Source organism: Chionomys nivalis, chromosome 23, assembly GCF_950005125.1.
Source record: "Chionomys nivalis chromosome 23, mChiNiv1.1, whole genome shotgun sequence".
Taxonomy (NCBI): domain Eukaryota; kingdom Metazoa; phylum Chordata; class Mammalia; order Rodentia; family Cricetidae; genus Chionomys; species Chionomys nivalis.
This window is the reverse complement of record NC_080108.1, coordinates 13,399,718-13,418,776: the sequence shown is the minus strand read 5'-3', so window position 1 is coordinate 13,418,776 and position 19,059 is coordinate 13,399,718. Positions and strand designations below refer to the sequence as shown.

General features: G+C 46.0%; 1 protein-coding gene across 2 annotated transcripts in view; it reads left to right on the top strand.

The window, feature by feature from the left end:
• Positions 1 to 19,059, top strand: part of Znf592 (zinc finger protein 592) — a 52,138-nt gene that overhangs the window by 26,995 nt on the left and 6,084 nt on the right. For both annotated transcript variants that reach the window (XM_057756114.1, XM_057756113.1), the window contains exons 3-8: positions 1,713 to 3,960; positions 8,276 to 8,454; positions 17,207 to 17,383; positions 17,619 to 17,778; positions 17,858 to 18,148; positions 18,440 to 18,552. In XM_057756114.1, coding sequence (XP_057612097.1) covers positions 1,732 to 3,960; positions 8,276 to 8,454; positions 17,207 to 17,383; positions 17,619 to 17,778; positions 17,858 to 18,148; positions 18,440 to 18,552 — 3,149 coding nt within the window. In that variant the 5' untranslated portion in view covers positions 1,713 to 1,731. The remainder of the gene's footprint in view (positions 1 to 1,712; positions 3,961 to 8,275; positions 8,455 to 17,206; positions 17,384 to 17,618; positions 17,779 to 17,857; positions 18,149 to 18,439; positions 18,553 to 19,059) is intronic.

The following is a 19,059-nucleotide window of genomic DNA, read 5'->3' as shown; positions in this document are numbered from 1 at the left end:
AAACTCACAAGAGATCCACCTGCTTTTGCCTCCCTAGTGCTGAGATTAAAGGCATGCGCCACTACCACCTGGCTCTGTATTAGTCTTTTTTAAAGTTAGCAAGTAGTTTTCTTTGTTGTTGTGTAGAATATTGACCATGTTTTTGTTGACTACACAATAGTCAATTACTTAGTCTCCCCCTCCCCTTTTTGTTTTGTTTTTCAAGACAGGTTTCTCTTTAGCTTTGGAACCTGTCCTGGAACTTGCTCTGTAGACCAGGCTGGCCTCGAACTCACAGAGATCCGCTTGCCTCTGCCTCCCACGTGCTGGGGTTGAAGGCAGATGCCACCACCACCCACAACTGCCCGGCTAATCATTCCTTTCTTAAGTGTTTAGTCTAGGCCTTGAGTCTTTTATATAAGAAAGGATAACCTTGAATTTATGATCCTCCTGCTTCCACCTCTGAAGTGCTAGAATTATAAGTATTCTTCACCCACGTGATTCACACCCTCTCACACTTCTGTGGATGCTAGCACCCAGATGGAGGGATCCATCCCCTAGGCATTGATAGCTCTACTTGCATGATATTTTCTATTTTTATTTCATTGTTTTTCTTTATTAAGAAGGCTGGATGGAGCCAGCTGGGTGTTGGTGGCTGTGCACGCCTTTAATTCCAGCACTCAGGAGGCAGAGGCAGACAGATCTCTGTGAATTCGAGGGCAGCCTGGTCTGCAGAGTGAGTTCCAGAGAAACCCTGTCTCGAACCGCCCCCCCCCCAAAAAAAAAAAACCCAAAACAAACAAATAAGAAACAAGAAGGCTGGAGAGATGGCTCAGCAGTTAAGAACATTTGTTCTTGCAGAGGATCCCAACTGATTCCTAGCACCTTGTAGTGGCTCACAACCTTCTATAATGGGATTCTATGTCCCCTGCTTACCTACATAGGCAGTAGGCTCACACATGGTACACAGATGAACACGTGACCAAAACACACATATACATTTTTAAAAATGTTAAAAAGAGATTTTAGAAGTAGAAGCAACAGCAACAGTTGGGCACACCTTTGACTCCAGCATTTGAGAGGCAGAGGAAAGAAAACAAAAGAAGAAAGCTGGCTCTACATATTGAGTTCCAGAACAACCCTGTCTCAAAAATCAGAAGAATGAGGAGGAAAAGAAAGCCTGGAGAGAGGAAGGAGGACAGGAGAAGAAAGAGAATATATATGGATATGAACATACATGCATGCTACAAAGATTCTCAGAGACTCTGGGCAGTGTTAGGGAGGACTCTATGCAACATTAGCTCCTGATATTTGTGTGTGTGAAATATGCGAGTCACCCAGAGGTGAACACATGCCAGTGAGATAGAGGTAGTGAGGGCAGAGGTGATGGGGAGGCCTCAGGGGTGTGACCCAGTTGGATAAGAGGGCATCTTCCCTCTCTTTTGGTTATGTCATGGGACCAGCCAGAAATGTCCAAATATTGAAGGTTAAGACCTTCCAAGCAAGCTTATCACTTTTTAGTCTTCTCTTTTTAGCCTCCCCTATCTTTCAGCAGGTCAGATACCTCTTAGGGTGACATTCAGGTATGTGACTTCCTACTGTAGAAGGTGGGGTTCTACAGGGGCGGGCCAGCTGCATGTGTGCGTTGGGCGATGACTATTCAGTACAGATGATACAGGACAGTTCAGCGTGGCCCTGCTGGTCGTTGATTTTGTGCTTTGTTTCTCCTGTAGCTCTTGTTAGCATCCAGCCATGGGGGATATGAAAACCCCAGATTTTGATGACCTTCTGGCTGCCTTTGACATCCCGGATCCCACAAGTCTTGATGCCAAGGAGGCCATCCAGACACCCAGTGAGGAGAATGAGAGTCCCCTGAAGTCTTCAGGCATGTGTATGGATGAGAATGTGTCCTTGTCTCACTCAGGATCAGCCCCAGATGTGCCGGCTGTGAGTGTCATTGTCAAGAACACCAGCCGCCAAGAGTCATTTGAAGCAGAGAAAGACCACATTGCTCCAAGTCTCCTTCACAATGGATTTCGGGGTTCAGACCTGCCTCCAGACCCCCACCACTGTGGGAAGTTCGATTCTACTTTCATAAATGGAGACAGTGCCAGGGGTTTCACGAGCAAGCTGGAGCCTTCCAAGTCAGAGCCATTGCCCACCTTTAACCAGTTTAGCCCGATCTCTAGCCCAGAATCCGAGGATCCTGTCAAAGATAGTGGGTTTGGGATAAAGTCCAAGCACTCTGATAGTTATTTCCCACCTCCTCCTGGGTGTGGAGCTGTGGGGGGCCCAGTGTTGGAAGCTCTGGGTAAGTTCCCAGTCCCGGAGCTACACATGTTTGATCACTTTTGTAAGAAAGAACCCAAACCAGAACCCTTGCCTTTGGAGAGCCAGCAGGAGCAGGAGCAGGGTGGGCCGAAGGTGGGGGAGCCCCACAAAGATCTGGATTCCAGTCGGTTCTTTGGTGAAGCATTAGAATTCAATAGTCATTCTAACAACAGTATTGGAGAGCCTAAGAAACTTGCTCCAGAGTTTAGTGCTTGCTCCTCTGTTCCACCTAGGCAGCGTCTGAAGCCAGCCCATTCCAAACTATCTTCTTGTGTTGCAGCCTTGGTGGCCCTACAGGCCAAAAGAGTGGCCAATGTCACCAAGGAGGATCAGCCTGGTCACACAAAGGATTTCTCAGGGCCCACTAAAGAGGGTTCTAAAAGCAGCCCCAAAATGCCCAAGTCACCAAAGAGTCCCCGGAGCCCTCTGGAGGCCACTAGAAAGAGTATCAAGCCATCAGACAGCCCTCGGAGCATCTGCAGTGATAGTAGCAGCAAAGGGTCTCCTTCTGTGGCTGCCAGCTCCCCACCAGCAATTCCCAAAGTCAGAATCAAAACAATTAAGACGTCATCAGGGGAAATCAAACGAACTGTTACAAGGATCCTGCCAGACCCTGATGATCCAAGTAAGTCCCCTGTTGAGTCACCTGTAGGGAGCACCATTGCTGAGACCCCCAGTGAGGTGCCAGGGGATGAGGGCACAGCCCTGCCTGTGGAAGAGCACTTTCCTGAGGCGGGCATAAATTCAGGGAGCCCCCAGAGTGACAGAAGAGGGGATGAGAGCGTGACAAAGGCCAGTGACTCGACATCTCCCTGCCGTGGCTCTGGGCCCCGGGCCCCGAAAGGTGCTGCCTTGAATTCCCAGGCGAGCAAGAAGCAACAGAGCACAGCTCTTCCGGCATCAGCCCTGGCCTCTGCCAGTCTGCTGCCCAAAGCTGTGCACCTGGCCAACTTGAACCTGGTCCCTCACAGTGTTGCTGCGTCTGTGACCGCCAAGTCCTCAGCACAGAGACGGAGCCAGCCTCAGGTCACGCAAATGACAGTGCCCCTGGTCCACCAGGTGAAGAAGGCCGCCCCTCTAATCGTGGAGGTCTTCAACAAGGTCCTCCATAGCTCTAACCCTGTGCCCCTCTATGCGCCAAATCTCAGCCCACCTGCAGACAGCAGAATCCATGTGCCGGCCAGTGGGTACTGTTGCCTGGAGTGTGGAGACGCGTTTGCCTTAGAGAAGAGCCTGAGCCAGCACTACAGCCGGCGGAGCGTCCACATCGAGGTGCTGTGCACACTTTGCTCTAAGACGCTGCTCTTCTTCAACAAGTGCAGTCTGCTTCGGCATGCCCGTGACCACAAGAGCAAGGGACTTGTCATGCAGTGCTCGCAGCTGCTTGTGAAGCCCATCTCTGCGGACCAGATGTTTGTGACAGCTCCTGTGAACTCCACAGCACCAGCAACCCCAGCCGCTTCTTCCTCCCCCAAACCCAGCCCCACTTCAGGCAATGCCAACTCTGCAATTCCAGCCTTGCCACTTTACCCAGACCCAGTGAGGCTCATCCGGTATGGAACCAAATGTCCTGAGTGTCACAAGCAGATGCGAGACTATATGGTCCTGGCTGCGCATTTCCAGAGGACAACAGAGGAGACTGAGGGGCTGGTGAGTAGACCGTCACCATGCAGGTTCCATAATGGCGACTAGAGAAAGTCCTGTTAATGTCTGAGCGGTAGCAGAATCTTAGAGCACATCTGACTTAATGGTAGTGTGTCACCAGAATATATAGTGCTTGGTTTTTATTTGGAAAGATATCCTACCCATACCTGTGGAATGCCTGAAGATCTAGCAAGTTTAGCTAGGGGTGGTGTTATATGCTTATAATTCCAGTACTTAAAAGGCTAAGGCAGGAGGATCATGAGTTTGAGGCCAGTCTGGGTTATAGCAAGACTCTGTCTTTATGGACATGTCCCATGTTCTACTCCCACTCAGATTGGCAGTTGTTTGGTCCAAATTCAGGCCTGTGAGGGCTTGGCTTGGGTTGTCTCTTTCTGGCCTCTAGCCGATGGCAGCATGGTTTTGGCCAAAGAACCTAGGGATAGGGATAAGCGAATTGCTGCCTTGTCCCTCAGTACGTTTTCTAAGAACTGTGTCTCTAAGTCATAACTGTTGAGCAGAACCTCTTTGGAGATAGGACCAGAGGCAAGGCTGAGGGTGAAAGGGAAAGTGGGCAGGCACTCAGCCCCATGCAGAGGCTTTGCATGTCTCCATCCTTCATCTCTAGAAGAGGAGTTGAGCTTTTCTGCTTGTTCTGATTGCTAGTTGTAACTGGTGAGATACGTGATTTATTTTGTAAGGTACTTGGTGCTGTGCCTAGTGCCCTTTATTGCTGGTAGATTCTGTCAGGGAGACAGCTTTGAGTTATGGTTGTATGTAGATATAATCCCAACATGTTGGAGCTGGAGGCAGGAGGGCTATGTAATAACTTTTATCTTTAAAAAACAGAAATACCTCCAAATTGGGCTGTGTGTGTGTGTGCGCGCGGGCGTGTCTGTGAATGTGCAAGCATGCACATTCATGCAGATTACAAAGAACATAAAGTTTCTTCTTATTTCCTTGAGACAGGGTTTTTCTGAATTGGAAGCTCACTATTTTGCTTAGGTTGGATACACAGCGAGCTTCCAGGATCTGCCCATTTCTACCTCTAGAACTGGGGTTACACTCACGCACAGTCACACAGCATTTTTACCTGGGTACTGTCTAACTCAGGTCCTTGTGTTTGTGCAGCAAGTGTTCTTACCCATTGAGACATCTTTTCCATCTTTAGGGTTACTTTCATGATAAGCCTCTTTACTATGCTTCTCTTAAGGTATATTAATTTGCTTTCCATTGCATGATAAAGACTATAATCACTGACTAGAGAGCTGGCTCAGTGACTAAGAGCATTTGTTGCTCTTGAAGAGGACCCAGATTTGATACCTGACATCTACATGTTGGCTCCCAAACACTCATAACTTCAATTTCAGGGGATTTGACACACTCCTGATCTCCAAAGGCACCAAACATGCACATTATACATATATGTACATGCAGGCAGAAGCTCATACATGTAAAAATAAAACATAAAAGGTCAGGCGTGGTGGGACACACACATGGAGAGGCAGGCAGGTAGATCTCTGGAGCTCAAGACCAGCCTGGTCTACCTGGGGTGGGCCCTTCCATGTTAGTCATTAAGAAAATACCCTATAGACTTGCCTACGGGCATCTGATGGAGACATTTACTTGTGTCAGGTTAGCAGAAGAACAGCCAGGATACAGAACTGCAGAGACCTAGGAGAACAGAGAGCTCCTTTCACTTCAGTCCAACCCAGGTCACTGCCAGGCTCTGTAGCTTGGGGGATGCTAACAGGAGGGAGTCACTACTTATTCTAGGAGTTCATGGTGATAGCAAAAGCAGCAGTGAGTGCACCCAAACTTGTGCTATGTGTGACAGACTATTGAGATTAAACAAGGTTAAAAATCTAGTTCTGTTGCTGACATTGGAGTGACTAATTCATAGTGACAGCAGGCATAGGGATAGTCTTGTGCTGTGTCAGATTGGGCCTGTAAGGTGGGGAGAGGGTATTCTGGCTATGGGGGACACAGGTCAGAGTTATACAGGTAAGGAGCAGGATATTGTTAGGTGTGGTTGGCCATGTGCTGGGTAGAGGCAGAAGTTTAGCTTCTGCAGAGAACTTGTCTGAAGTGGCCAGGGAGTGCCGTAGGGTCACTGTCTTAGTCAGTCAGTGCTCTATTGATGTAAGGAGATACAATGACTATGGTAACTCTCATAAAGAAAGCATCTGCCTGGCGGTGGTGGTGCACACCTTTAATCCCAACACTTGGAGGCAGAGGCAGGCGGCTTGGTCTACAAAGTGAGTTCCAGGACAGCCAGGATTGTTATACAGAAAAACTCTGTCTCAAAAAACCAAAAGGGGGGGGGGCATTTAATTGGGACTTGCTTACAGTTTGAGAGTTTCGTCCATTATCCTCACAGTAGGTTAAGGGGGTGAGTGGAGCATGGCAGGAGGCAAGCAGACATGGTTGAGGAGAGGTAGCTGAGGGCTACATCTAGATCTGCAGGCAGCAGGAAGAGAGAGCACTGGGACTGATTTGAGTTTGGAGACCCCAAAGCCCACCTCCAGTGACACCTCCTCCAGCAAGGCCACACCTCCTAATCCCTTTCAAGTAGTGCCGCCTCTTGATGATCAAGCATTCAAATGTGTGAGCCCATTGGGGCCGTTCTTGCTCAAACCACCACAGTCACTGTGTAGCCTCTCATCTTCATCTTTTCTGTCCCATTTTCTTGTGATGAGTCATGGAGTGTGGTCAGCACCCTCTCTAGGGCTTCCATGCTCTTGTTTGTCCCAGTTGAGCTAGGACTCTGAGTTTGATCCTTGAAGGTCTTTAGTCATGGAGGTCTGGTGTCTGGGCCTGTGATGTTTTCCACATTGATTTTTGCCCAAATTCTAAAGTCTTGTGTAGGTAGAAATCAGAGCATAGAATCAGGGCTGGCACCAATCTCACACCACCTCTTCCCTGTGTCACTCTGTCCTGTGTGAGCTACATAAAAGCACAGTCCAGATATGTTTGCAGAGACTGTGCTTGGAAGGCTGCTGGGTTTCTCTCAGCGCAGCTTGACTCCTTCACAGTATCTTCTATTGCTAAATGTGGCTTTTAGGGAGGAAGACTTGAGATCAGGAGTTAGCCTTGATGGTCGCTGGGCTTGGGTTCCATTGACAGTACCAGTATCAGGCCACATAGCCAGGGCAAAGGGTACTGAGACGAGGTGGGATGCAGCTCCCTACCAAGTGAGGAACAGCGTGCTTGGATTTATGTCTTCCTCCTGGAAGTCTGCGCCTGAAGAAGCAAAGCTGTCTCCCTCTGCATTGACTAGGGGCTGGGGAATGGGTGGGGCACTTTTCATACCTTCCCTTACATTCTAAGCCATTCAATTAGTACAGAATGTCAGCATGGAGGGGCTGTATCATCATCATTATTTTCTTCTCATCCGTCTTGGTTTTTTGTTTTGTTTTGTTTTGTTTGAGACAGAGCCTCTCTACATAGCTCTGGCTGTCCTAGAACTTGCTATATAGACTAGGCTGTCCTTAAATTCAGAGTTCCACCTGCCTCTTTCTCCCAGGTGCTAGGATTAAAGGCGTGTGCCACTATGCCTGGTAGAGTGTGTATCTTCCTGTTCTTAAGCTTTTGTTTAACTATATTGTCATCATACCTAGTAAAATTAATAACATTCTTTAATATTACCCAATACAGATCTACACTTAAGCTTTCCTAATTATATTAAAAAGTCTTACAATGGGCTTTTTATTTTTATTATTTATTTATTTTGAAGCAGTGTCTCATGTATCTCTCTCTGGCTAGCCCCTATTTACTCTGCAGCCAAAGCTGGCCTTGAATTCCTGATCTTCCTCACAAGTGCTAGGAATACAGGTATGCCCCCCCCACCACCACCATATCTAGCTTTTTAGCAGATGAACACCTGGGTTTCCCTAAGTAATCCAGACTGGCCTCAAACTCACGACCCTCCTGCCAAGTGCTAAGGTCACAGGTGTGTGCCACCATGTTTGCCTTATTTGTTTGCTAGCTTGCTTGTTTGATTTTGTTTGTGTTTATAGTACCGGGCTTCTAGTGTAGAACCTCAAACATACAAGGCCAGCTTTCCGCCTCTGACGTATATCCCTGGCCTGAGTCTGTATTCTGTCCTGGACCTCTCACAAATCACATATTGGTCTATTTTCTTTCTTTTTTCTTGTTATTGCTTTGGTTTTGGTTTTATTGAAACAGGGTATCACTCAGTATGTAACCACAGCTGTTCTGGGATTCTAGGTATGAACTGCCTGGCTATAGTCAGCTGGTTACAGCACATGTCCCCACTCCACCCCACCTGTGTCATTTGCTTTCTTGGTGTTTTTTTCCCTAGACCTGCCAGGTATGCCAGATGCTGCTGCCAAACCAATGTAGTTTCTGTGCACACCAGCGGATTCATGCCCACAAGTCCCCCTACTGCTGCCCGGAGTGTGGTGTCCTCTGTCGCTCTGCCTACTTCCAGACTCACGTAAAGGAGAATTGCCTACACTATGCTCGAAAAGTGGGCTACAGGTGGGTGCTCCTTGGCTTACTGTCCTGGAATTGCCCAATGGCAAGTCCTTTTTCCAGACAGGAACTTGTTTTAAGAACCCAGACTGTGTATGTGTGTGTTGGGGGTGGGGTGCTGATGAGATGGAGCTCAGCTTTACCCACTGATGTGGTAATGACCTGAGTTTATACACTTTGCCGACATGTAGGAGAGAAACATGTCTGTGGATTGCCCTCTGATCTATACACCCATGCCATGAGACATGCATGTGTGCCTGTGTGCACACGCGAGCACACACACAAAGTAAATAAATGCAGGTTTTTTTGTTTTGTTTTTGTTAGTTTTCTAAAGAGGCGCAATAGGACAATAGGAAGATGGTTCACTGGATAAAGCAGTTGCCACACAAGTGTGAGGACCTAAATTCAGATTCCCAGACCCTCTGTAAAACTGGGTGTAGTAGCATGTATTTACAGTTCCAGTGCTTTCATGGTGAAATGGCTGCAGGTAGGAGAAAGCCTGGAAACTTGCAGCAAGATCATTGAACCACGGAGAGACCCTATCTCAAGGCAGGAGGCAAGGACTGACCCTGAGGTTGTTCCCCGACCTCCACACTCATGCTTTTCCATGCCCACACAGTGATACATGACCACCTTCATACTGACACACAAACGCACACACATCTCGCACACATACAGCCAAATAGGACAAGAATGTTGGCTAGTGGGCATGAGATGTAGCTGAGTTGGTAGAATGCTTAACTAGCATGTTTGGAAGGCCTGGATTTGATCCCTAGCGCCGTATAAAATAACTGGCCATGATAGCACATGCCTGTTAATCCTAGTACTTATGAGTTAGAGACAGGAAGATGAGGAGTTCAAGGCTGGCCTGGGCTACCTGAGACCCTCTTCAAGGAAATAAACAAAAGCAATGCTGGCTGGTGGGTGAATAGACATTTTGTTTTATAGAGGCAAGTAAGGACAAGAGAGAGAAAGTGAGCTTTTAAAAAGTTAAGTATTAAACCAGGTACAGAGGTACACTCTTGTAATTCTGGAATTTGGGAAGTAGACACAGGGGGATCAAGCACTCATGGTAATCCTTGGACACTTAGCGAATTCAAGGCTAGCCAATACCACTGGAGACCATTTCTTAAAAAACACAAGAACATGGCTAGGGAGATAGCTCAGTAGACAGAGTATATGCCATGCAAGCATGGATCCCCATGAACGCACACAAATACAGGCTGGAGTCCCAGCACCCAAGAAAGCAGAGACAGTGGATCCTCAGCGCAAGCATCCTCACTAGAGTAGTGGAATTGGCACACTCTGGGTTCAGTGGAAGACCCTGCCTCAGTAACAGAGTCAAGAGTAATAGAGGAGGGTACCACGGTCAACCACAGGTTGCTGTACACTGTATATATGTGTGTGCCCACACAGGTAAATGTGCTTACATTTGCCACCTACACATATAAGTGATAGAGGAAGATACCACTATCAACCTCAGGTCGCTGCACACACTACATGTATCTGTGTGCGCCCACACATGTAGGAGGAGGGCCTGCTTATTTGTCCTGGCTGCCTAGAACTGAAATAATCACACAGAAACTATTAATTAAAACACTACTTGGCCCATTAGCTCTGGCTTCTTATTGGCTAACTTCTATCTTAATTTAACTCATTTTTATTAATCTGTGTATCACCACCTGCCAATGGCTTACCAGCAAAGATTTGGCATGTCTGATCCTGATGGCTTCACGATGTCTCTCTGACTCCGCCCTTCTTTCTCCCAGCATTCAGTCCAGTCCTCCCCACCTAGCTCTGCTCCGCCCTGCCTTGTTCTGCTGTAGGCTCAAAGCAGTTCTTTATTCATTAACGATAATCACAGCACACAGAGGGGACTCCTACATCACATACAGGTAAATGTGCTTTTACATGCCACCTACATATATAAAAATGTTTAAAAAAAAAACCCTCAAAACACAAAAATCAAATCAAATATTAGAATAAATAGCCTTAAAGGGGAAGAGTATATTTAGATCTCTGTCAATTTGTCTAACTCCCTCCTTCTTGGTTTTGTTTTTTTCTTTATTCCTTTTTACCCTGTCTTATTCTGTAGGTCTAGTTGACCTAAAATTGTATCTCTCTTTTCTTTGCTTTCTGAGTTGTGCACATATATTATACACTCACATCCATAGACATACATACATACATACATATATATATATATAATATATATATATATACACACACACTGTACATGTGCAACAACCACACCTGGCATTTTCCTTTATTATTATTATTATTATTATTATTATTATTATTATTATTATTATTATTATTTTGAGACAGGGTTTCTGTATATTGTCCGCGTTGGCCTGGACCTCTATATTACACAGGCCAGTTTCAAATTCACAGCCACCTTTCTTGTCTTAGCCTCCCAAATGCTGGGGTACAAGTGGCACTACCATGCCCAGCTTGTTAGTTTGGTTTTTAAAAGTATAAACGTTTGGTGGAACATTGGAGACACGAGTTTGTAATTCAAATCTCGGGAAGTAAAGGCGCGAAGGTTAAGAGGAACTAAAGGCCAGGAGCTGGAGGAATGAAATAGTAGTTAAGAGCTCTGACAGGTCTTCCAGAGAGCCTACATTCAGTTCTCACACTCGTGTGGCAGCTAAAGCTGTCTGTAACTCTATTTCCAGGGGGTCTGATGCTGTCTTTTGGCTTCCAAAATACTAGATACACATGGTGTATAGTCATATACACAAACAAAACCCCCGTACATATAAAATAAAAATAAACCTGACCAAAAAAGGAGTTTAAAGCTGGGCAATGATGGCAGAGCCAGAGGTGTTTGTGTGAGTTCTAGCCAGAGATACACAGGGAAAATCCAGTCTCAGAAAAAAAGAAGTTCAAGGCTGCGGGCTAGAGAGATGGCTCCGTGGCTAAGAGCACTCACTGCTCTTGCAGAGGAACTGAGTTTTGTGTCCTGTATTCACATCACAACTACCTGTAACTTCAACTACAGGGATTCAGTGCCATCCTTTGGCTTCTGTGGGCGTGCACACATGAGGCATATACATAGATGCACACACATACACATTGGCAAAAATAAAAACTGAAAAGATTTTCAAAGGGGATTCAAGGTTACCCTGAGGTTTATTGAGACTGTTTCAAAATCCACCCCCCCCCAACACACTCATCATGTGTGCATGAGCGCATGGTAATTATAACTCAGAATGGTGAGGAAAGTTTCTGAAAGGAGATTGTCTTAGTTACTGTTCTATTGCTGTGATGAAACACCATGATCAAGGTAACTTATAGAAGAAGCATTTAACTGGGGGGCTTGCTTACAGTTAAGAGACAGCTCAGCAGTTAAGAACACATAATGCTCTTGCAGAGGATCTGAGTTTGGTTCCCAACACCCATACTGAAGGACTCACAACCACCTATAACTTTGACTCCCTCTTCTGGCCTCTGTAGACACTGAACTCACATGCATAAACCCATACACAGACACATACCCATAATTAAAAATAAAATCCCTTTTCTAAAGCAAAACAAAATAAAAGCTCCCAGTACCTTTTAAACTTTGACTTAAGTTTATGCAGCCAATTCTAAGGTCAGATCTAATTTAATAGCAATTCATACACCAAAATGTTTAGGGGGATGTGTCTTTTTCTTTCATCTTGTTTTGTTGTTATTTTGAGACAAAGTCTCATTATATGGCCCTGGCTGGAACTTGCTATGTAGGTCTGCCTCTGACTCCCAAGTGCTGGAACTAAAGGTGTGTGCAGTCATCCCAGCACTGAGTTACTTCTATTCTAATCTCTTCTCCTAAATTCTAGGGCTTGAACCCAGAGCTTCAAGTGTTAGGCAAGTGCTCACTCACAGAGATGCTACTCCGCCTCTCTCTGAACCTTTCGTTCTAGACAGTCCCAATTGCACGGTTGCTGCACAGCTCCACACTTTTATTTTACTTTCTTTAAGAATAAAAAAAGATAGGCCAGGCAGTGGTGGCGTACTCCTTTAATGACCCCAGCACTTGGATGGCAGAGGCAGGAGGATTTCTGTGAGTTCCAGGCCAGCTTAGTCTGCCAAGTGAGTTCCAGGACAGCTAAGGCTGTTACACAGAGAAACCCTGTCTTGAAACCTGCCCCTCCCCCCCAAAAAAAAAGAAAAGAAAAAGAATAAAAACATAGAATGTATTAAAAGCAATTAAGTTATCAAGCCTTTTTATTTATAAGGAATGCTATGTAAAACATTATTCTGAGAAGAGTGATGTTAAAATGTCCAAGAAACTAGGGTTAACCGCAGAAGATACATGCTAATAAAGGGCAGTGGTGGTGCACACCTTTAATCCCAGCACTCGGGAGGCAGAGGCAGGAGAATCTCTGTGAGGTCCAGGCCAACCTGGTCTACAGAGTAGGTTGCAGGACAGCAGGGACTACACAGAGAAATCCTGTCTTGGAGGAAAACAAGCGGGGGGAGGTATGTAAGTTCCTCAGCTATTATCTTTTTACAAAAGAGATTTATTTTTATGAATATGTGTCTGTGTACACCAGATATGTACAGATGCCAGAAGAGAGCGTCACATACCTTGGGGCTAGAGTTAGAGGTGGTTGGAGCTGCCTCAGGGGCTGCTGCTAGTGCTAAGAACTGACTGAACTTGAGACCTACCACTGAGCATCTCTCTCTTTTTTTTTTTTTTTTTTTTTTTTTAGGATTTTCTAGACAGGGTTTCTCCGTAGCTTTTTGGTTCCTGTCCTGGAACTAGCTCCGCCTGCCTCTGCCTCCCGAGTGCTGGGATTAAAGGCATGCGCCACCACCGCCTGGCCTGAGCCATCTCTTGAACCACTTTATTATTTGTTGATTTGTTTATTGTAGTGTTTGCTTGATTTTTTTTGTTTGTTTGTTTTGTTTTTGAGATAGGGTCTCTCTGTACAGCTCTGGCTGACCTGGAACTCACTCTGTAGACCATGCTGGCCTTAAACCCAGAGACCCACCTGCCTCTGCCTCCTGAGTGCTGGGATTAAAGGCGTGCGCCACTAAAGCAGGGTTTCCGTACGTAGTGCAAATTGGACAAAAACTCATAATGTAACCCAAGCTGGTTTCATATTCATGGCAATCTGCCTGCCTTGGCCTTCTGTGTGCTGGGTTGGCTGGAGGGAGCCACACACCACCTGCTTCTTTTCTTTGGAGTGAACACATAGGAGTAACTGAAATTGAAATGAAATTTATACCCTGGCAGCCCATATATGGCAGGTTTGTTGAACTTGTCCATATTAGGTTTCATGGTCTAAGTTGATGAAGTTGACTCTTTCTCAGGAGGGCACCAGATCTCATTACTGACGGTTGTGAGCCACCATGTAGTTGCTGGGAACTGAACTCAGCTCCTAACTGCTGAGCCATTCTCCAGCCCCATAGGGGTAACTAGGAATACCAAATTCAAATTCTGCGGTTAGCTTTTTGAGGCACTGGCAGACTGTTTTCCAAAGCTGCGGTCCCATTTTAAATTCCTACCACAGGGTATGAAGTTTTTATCTTTTTGTCTTTGCTAACATTTGTTACTGAGTTCCTTGTTAGATGTATGAATTGCAGATATGTCTTCCCGTTCTCCCAGTACTAATGCTGTTTACTAATTTCTAAAAAGATAACTGCTGGGGGCTGGAGAGATGGCTCAGCGGTTAAGAGCATTGCTTGCTCTTCCAAAGGTCCTGAGTTCAATTCCCAGCAACCACATGGTGGCTCACAACCATCTGTAATGAAGTCTGGTGCCCTCTTCTGGCCTTCAGGCATACACGCAGAAAGAATATTGTATACATAACAAATAAATATTTAAAAAAGAAAAGAACAATCTACAAAAATAAATAAATAAATAAATAAAAAGATAACTGCTCCATTTTACTGAATGCTACTGCAGACTTTTATAATATTAGTTTGTATTTTGTTCTTTCTGTTTTTCTTTTTTAAGGACAATGCTAAAAAACTTGAACATTGAGTATATGTGTCTTTGTTATATAATTTGTATGCATTTTCTGTAAAGTATATGTACGCATTTATATGTTTTAGGAAATTAAAGTTTTAATTTTATCCTTTTGATAATTTCATGTGTATACAATGTATTTTGATTCATCTCCTCTTTTCTCCCATTTCTGTCAGCCTTTCTTCTCCATCCCTACCAGTCTTTTTTCCAGATACACATGACTTAGTTTCATTCTATGAGCTATTTAGTTTAACCAGCGTCATCTGTGTGAGCATTGAATTGGAACTATCCATTGATCCCGATGGGATCACCAAGACCCAAACCGAAGGCAATGACTTCCCCTCTCCCTGAATTTCTCAATAGCAAATAGTTGAGCAGTGAGTGATATATGTTCCTCCTCCCAACCCCTCCTCCCTCCTTACCTATAGAGGAGTCCATTTTCCTTTTTTTTTTTTCTCTTCTCTTTCTTTTGGGTCTTGAGACAGGGTTTCTCTGTGTAGGCGTAGCTGTCCCGGAGCTCACTCTGTACACCAGGCTAGCCTCAAACTCACAGAGATCCGCCTGCCTCTGCCTCCCGAATGCTGGGATTAAAGGTGTGCACCACCACTGCTGGCCTGAGGAGCCCATTCTTATGCAGACCCAGCTACCAATACCTGGCGCTATGAGTTCCTGATGGCAGTGGCTGTGTCTTGTTCAGAAGATGGCATCAAACAGCCCTTTTTCCTATCTTTTAACCCTTAGATTCTCTTTTTAAATTTAATTTTACTATTTTTAAAATTAATTTTGCTTATTATGGGATTTTGTCTGCTTATAAATTTATGAACAATATGCATGCTTGGTATCCACAGAGACCAGAAAAAGGTGTCAGATCCCCTGGAACTAGAGTTACAGATGGTTGTGAGCCCCCATATGGTACTAGGAATCAAACCCAGTCCTAAGAGCAGCCAGTGCTTTTAACCGCAGAACCATCTCTCCAGCTGTCTCATTCCTCCTGCTCTCTTTCCCACAAATGGCTTAGAATTTTAAAACTTAATCTATCCTTTTTAAATAATTTGGAATTTATTCAATGATGTCATAAGAAAGCACAATTATACTATTTAAGTAGTTTTATATTGTTTTCTTATTGCTGATAATGGACAGCATTAAATATTATACACTTATTTCTTTCAAAACTTTACATGTTTCGTAGCATATAATTATAAAATTGTCTTCTTTCTCTTTTAAAATTTGCTTATGGGATAGAAGCACCTCTGTTGATTTGGGTATGTGCACATGTGTGTCATTGTGTGTGTGTGTGTGTGTGTGTGTGTATGTATGTGTATGTATGTGTAGGCCTGTGAACAACTTATGGTAGTCGGTAGTTTCCTGCCATTTGGATTATGAGAATTGAACTCAGGTTATCGAGTTTGACAGTAAGAACCTATGCATGCCTAACCATCTTGCTGGCCCGGAACTGAACTTGTAATGTTATTTCATTAATTTAAAATGTAACAGCTGCATTATATTGCAGCTACAGAATTGTTCCTTGCTCACAGTAATCCAGCATGGTGTTGCCCTAGAGGACTTCCTGTTCTCTAGGGCCAATTTATTTATTTATTTATTTATTTATTTATTTATTTATTTATTTATTTATTTATTTATTTATTTATTTAAGATTTCTGCCTTCTCCCCGCCACCACCTCCCATTTCCCTCCCCCTCCCCCATCAAGTCCCCCTCCCTCATCATCCCTAAGAGTAATCCAGGTTCCCTGCCCTGTGGGAAGTCCAAGGACCACCCACCTCCATCCAGGTCTAGTAAGGTGAGCATCCAAACTGCCTAGGCTCCCACAAAGCCAGTACGTGCAGTAGGATCAAAAGCCCATTGCCATTGTTCTTGAGTTCTCAGTAGTCCTCATTGTCCGTTATGTTCAGCAAGTCCGGTTTTATCCCATGCTTTTTCAGACCCAGGCCAGCTGGCCTTGTTGAGTTCCTGATAGAACATCCCCATTGTCTCAGTGTGCGGGTGCACCCCTCGCGGTCCTGAGTTCCTTGCTCGTGCTCTGTCTCCTGCTCTTGATTTGGACCTTGAGATTTCAGTCCGGTGCTCCAATGTGGGTCTTTGTCTCTGTCTCCTTTCATCGCCTAAATGTTTTTCTTTGGGTTCACCTTCTTAATTAGCTTCTCTAGGATCACGCATAATAGGCTCAACGTCCTCTATTCATGGCTAGAAACCAAGTATGAGTGAATACATCCCATGTTCTTCTTTTTGGGTCTGGCTCACCTCACTCAGGATAGTGTTTTCTATTTCCGTCCATTTGCCTGCAAAATTCAGGAAGTCATTGTTTTTTACTGCTGAGTAGTACTCTAATATGTATATATTCCATACTTTCTTCATCCATTCTTCCATTGAAGGGCAAGGGCTGATTGTTTGAACAGTGGTCCCGGCAATGGGCATCACATTCCTGTCTGCAAGGAGCCATCTCTAACTTCCTGGTGGCAGCGCTGGAGTCAGTACTGAACCGTTCTCGCTCCTCTCCATTCCTCTCAGCTTCTCTCAGGATGGCTGCAGATATTTGGTTTGCAGGATGGCTGGTTTGAAGGGGACTTAGGATTGTCCTTCCTTCTCCACCAGACGTGACCTTGGGCTCCAGGAGTCCTGTACATTCCCTCTGCAGCAATTACAGTATTAGGATGTATGTGCAGACTGTAGCCCGTGCGCTGGAGTGAGGGAGAAGGGCCCTGCGGTACTCTATGGCTGCCTTCTGTCCCTCTGCCAGCATCACCCCGGGTCTAACACTTCCCACCTTTGTTGTTCAGGTGCATCCACTGTGGTGTCATCCACCTGACTTTGGCCTTGCTGAAAAGCCACATCCAGGAGCGACACTGCCAGGTTTTCCACAAGTGTGCATTCTGCCCCATGGCCTTCAAGACTGCCAGTAGTACAATGGACCACAGTACCGCCCAGCACCCCACCCAGCCCCACAGACCCTCCCAGTGAGTGCAGCTGCAGGTCCTGTGGGGCAGAGAGGGTGGCCTGATGCTGTAAGGGTGACAGAAGGATGGGCTGGGGAGCTAAGGCTACGGAGAGATTGTGTGGGGTCTCCTGAGGACCTCCCAAGGCAGGAAGAGATGTACACTGGCTCAGAGAGAGCAGAGACAGGGGAGAGGGGCTGTTGATCCTGCCAGCAGAGCCCTGGTTACCTCACCCCTCCGGGGCTTGTTTTGTCAGGCTAATTTATAAGTGCTCCTGTGAAATGGTCTTCAATAAGAAGAGGCACTTTCAACAGCATTTCTACCAGAATGTCAGCAAGTCACAGGCGGGAGTCTTCAAGTGCCCCGAGTGCCCACTCCTATTTCTGCAGAAGCCGGAATTAATGCAGCACGTGAAGGTGAGGTGCCCTGGGAGAAGCTTCAGAGGAAGTGCCGAGCCTCGGGTCAGGGGTCTGACTCTGCTCTCTTTGTCCCCAGAGTACCCACGGTGTTCCCAGGAACGTGGATGAGCTGTCCAGCCTCCAGGCTTCAGCGGACACGCCCTCTAGTCGCCCTGTTTCTCGAGCTCCCACTGAGCCCCCAGCCACAAGCGTAGCTGCTAGAGGCAGCTCCCTGACTGCTGGTCGCTGGGGCCGGCCAGAAACCCACCGCAGCAGGGCTGAAGCCAGGCCCCGGATGAGGAGCACTGGTTGGACCTGCCAGGAGTGCCAGGAATGGGTTCCCGATCGAGAGAGCTATGTGTCCCACATGAAAAAGAGTCATGGCCGGGTAAGTGCAGCCACATGCCCCCGTGTAGCACTGGAACTCTTGGTTGTCTTTCCTGTGAGGCAAGGATCCTCTTATGTGGCAGGTCTCTGCAGGTTCCTGGTACTGTAGCCTGATTATGTGCTATAGATCTTAAGGTCTTGGGCTATCCTTCTTCCTGGTACTGTAGCCTGGGTATGTGCTATAGATCTTAAGGTCTTGGGCTATTTTCCTTCCTGGTCATATCACTAAAAAGAAAGATGGGCCCAGAGCTTAGGATTCTGATACCTTGGGACTTGTTTCCTCTTCCCTCAGACACTGAAGCGGTACCCGTGCCGGCAGTGTGAACAATCCTTCCACACCCCCAGCAGCCTGCGCAAACACATACGTAACAACCACGACACAGTAAAGAAGGTCTACACTTGTGGGTGAGTTGGAAGGGGGAGGGGAAAGTCCTGCCTGTGGCATCACTGGGGCTCTCTTCTGTGCTGTGAGACCAGGGGCTTGAAGCAAGAGACAAATGGTTTCCAGCAGAGAATCACCAGCTGAGTCAGAAATCAGGCACGTCAGGCAGAGCGCTTGTCTAAATTGTTCTGTTATTAATAAAAACTTGCCGGGTGGTGGTGGTGCACCACTTTAATCCCAGCAGCACAGGGAGGTAGAAGCAGATAGATCTCTTGAGTTTGAGGCCAGCCTGGTCTACAGAGCTAGTTCCAGGGTAATCAGGGCCCACACAAAGAAACCCTGTCTTAAAAAGCCAATAATCATAATAACAATAATAAAACTCTCAGGAATCAGATATTGGGGTAAAACCCTGATAAATCAGGAAAGCGACCAAGGAATGACCAGTTGATCCTCTCTCCACAATTCCTGGAACGAAAAGGCCCACAAATATTTTTAAGCCCCTCCCTGTCCCTTCCTATGCCTCTATCATA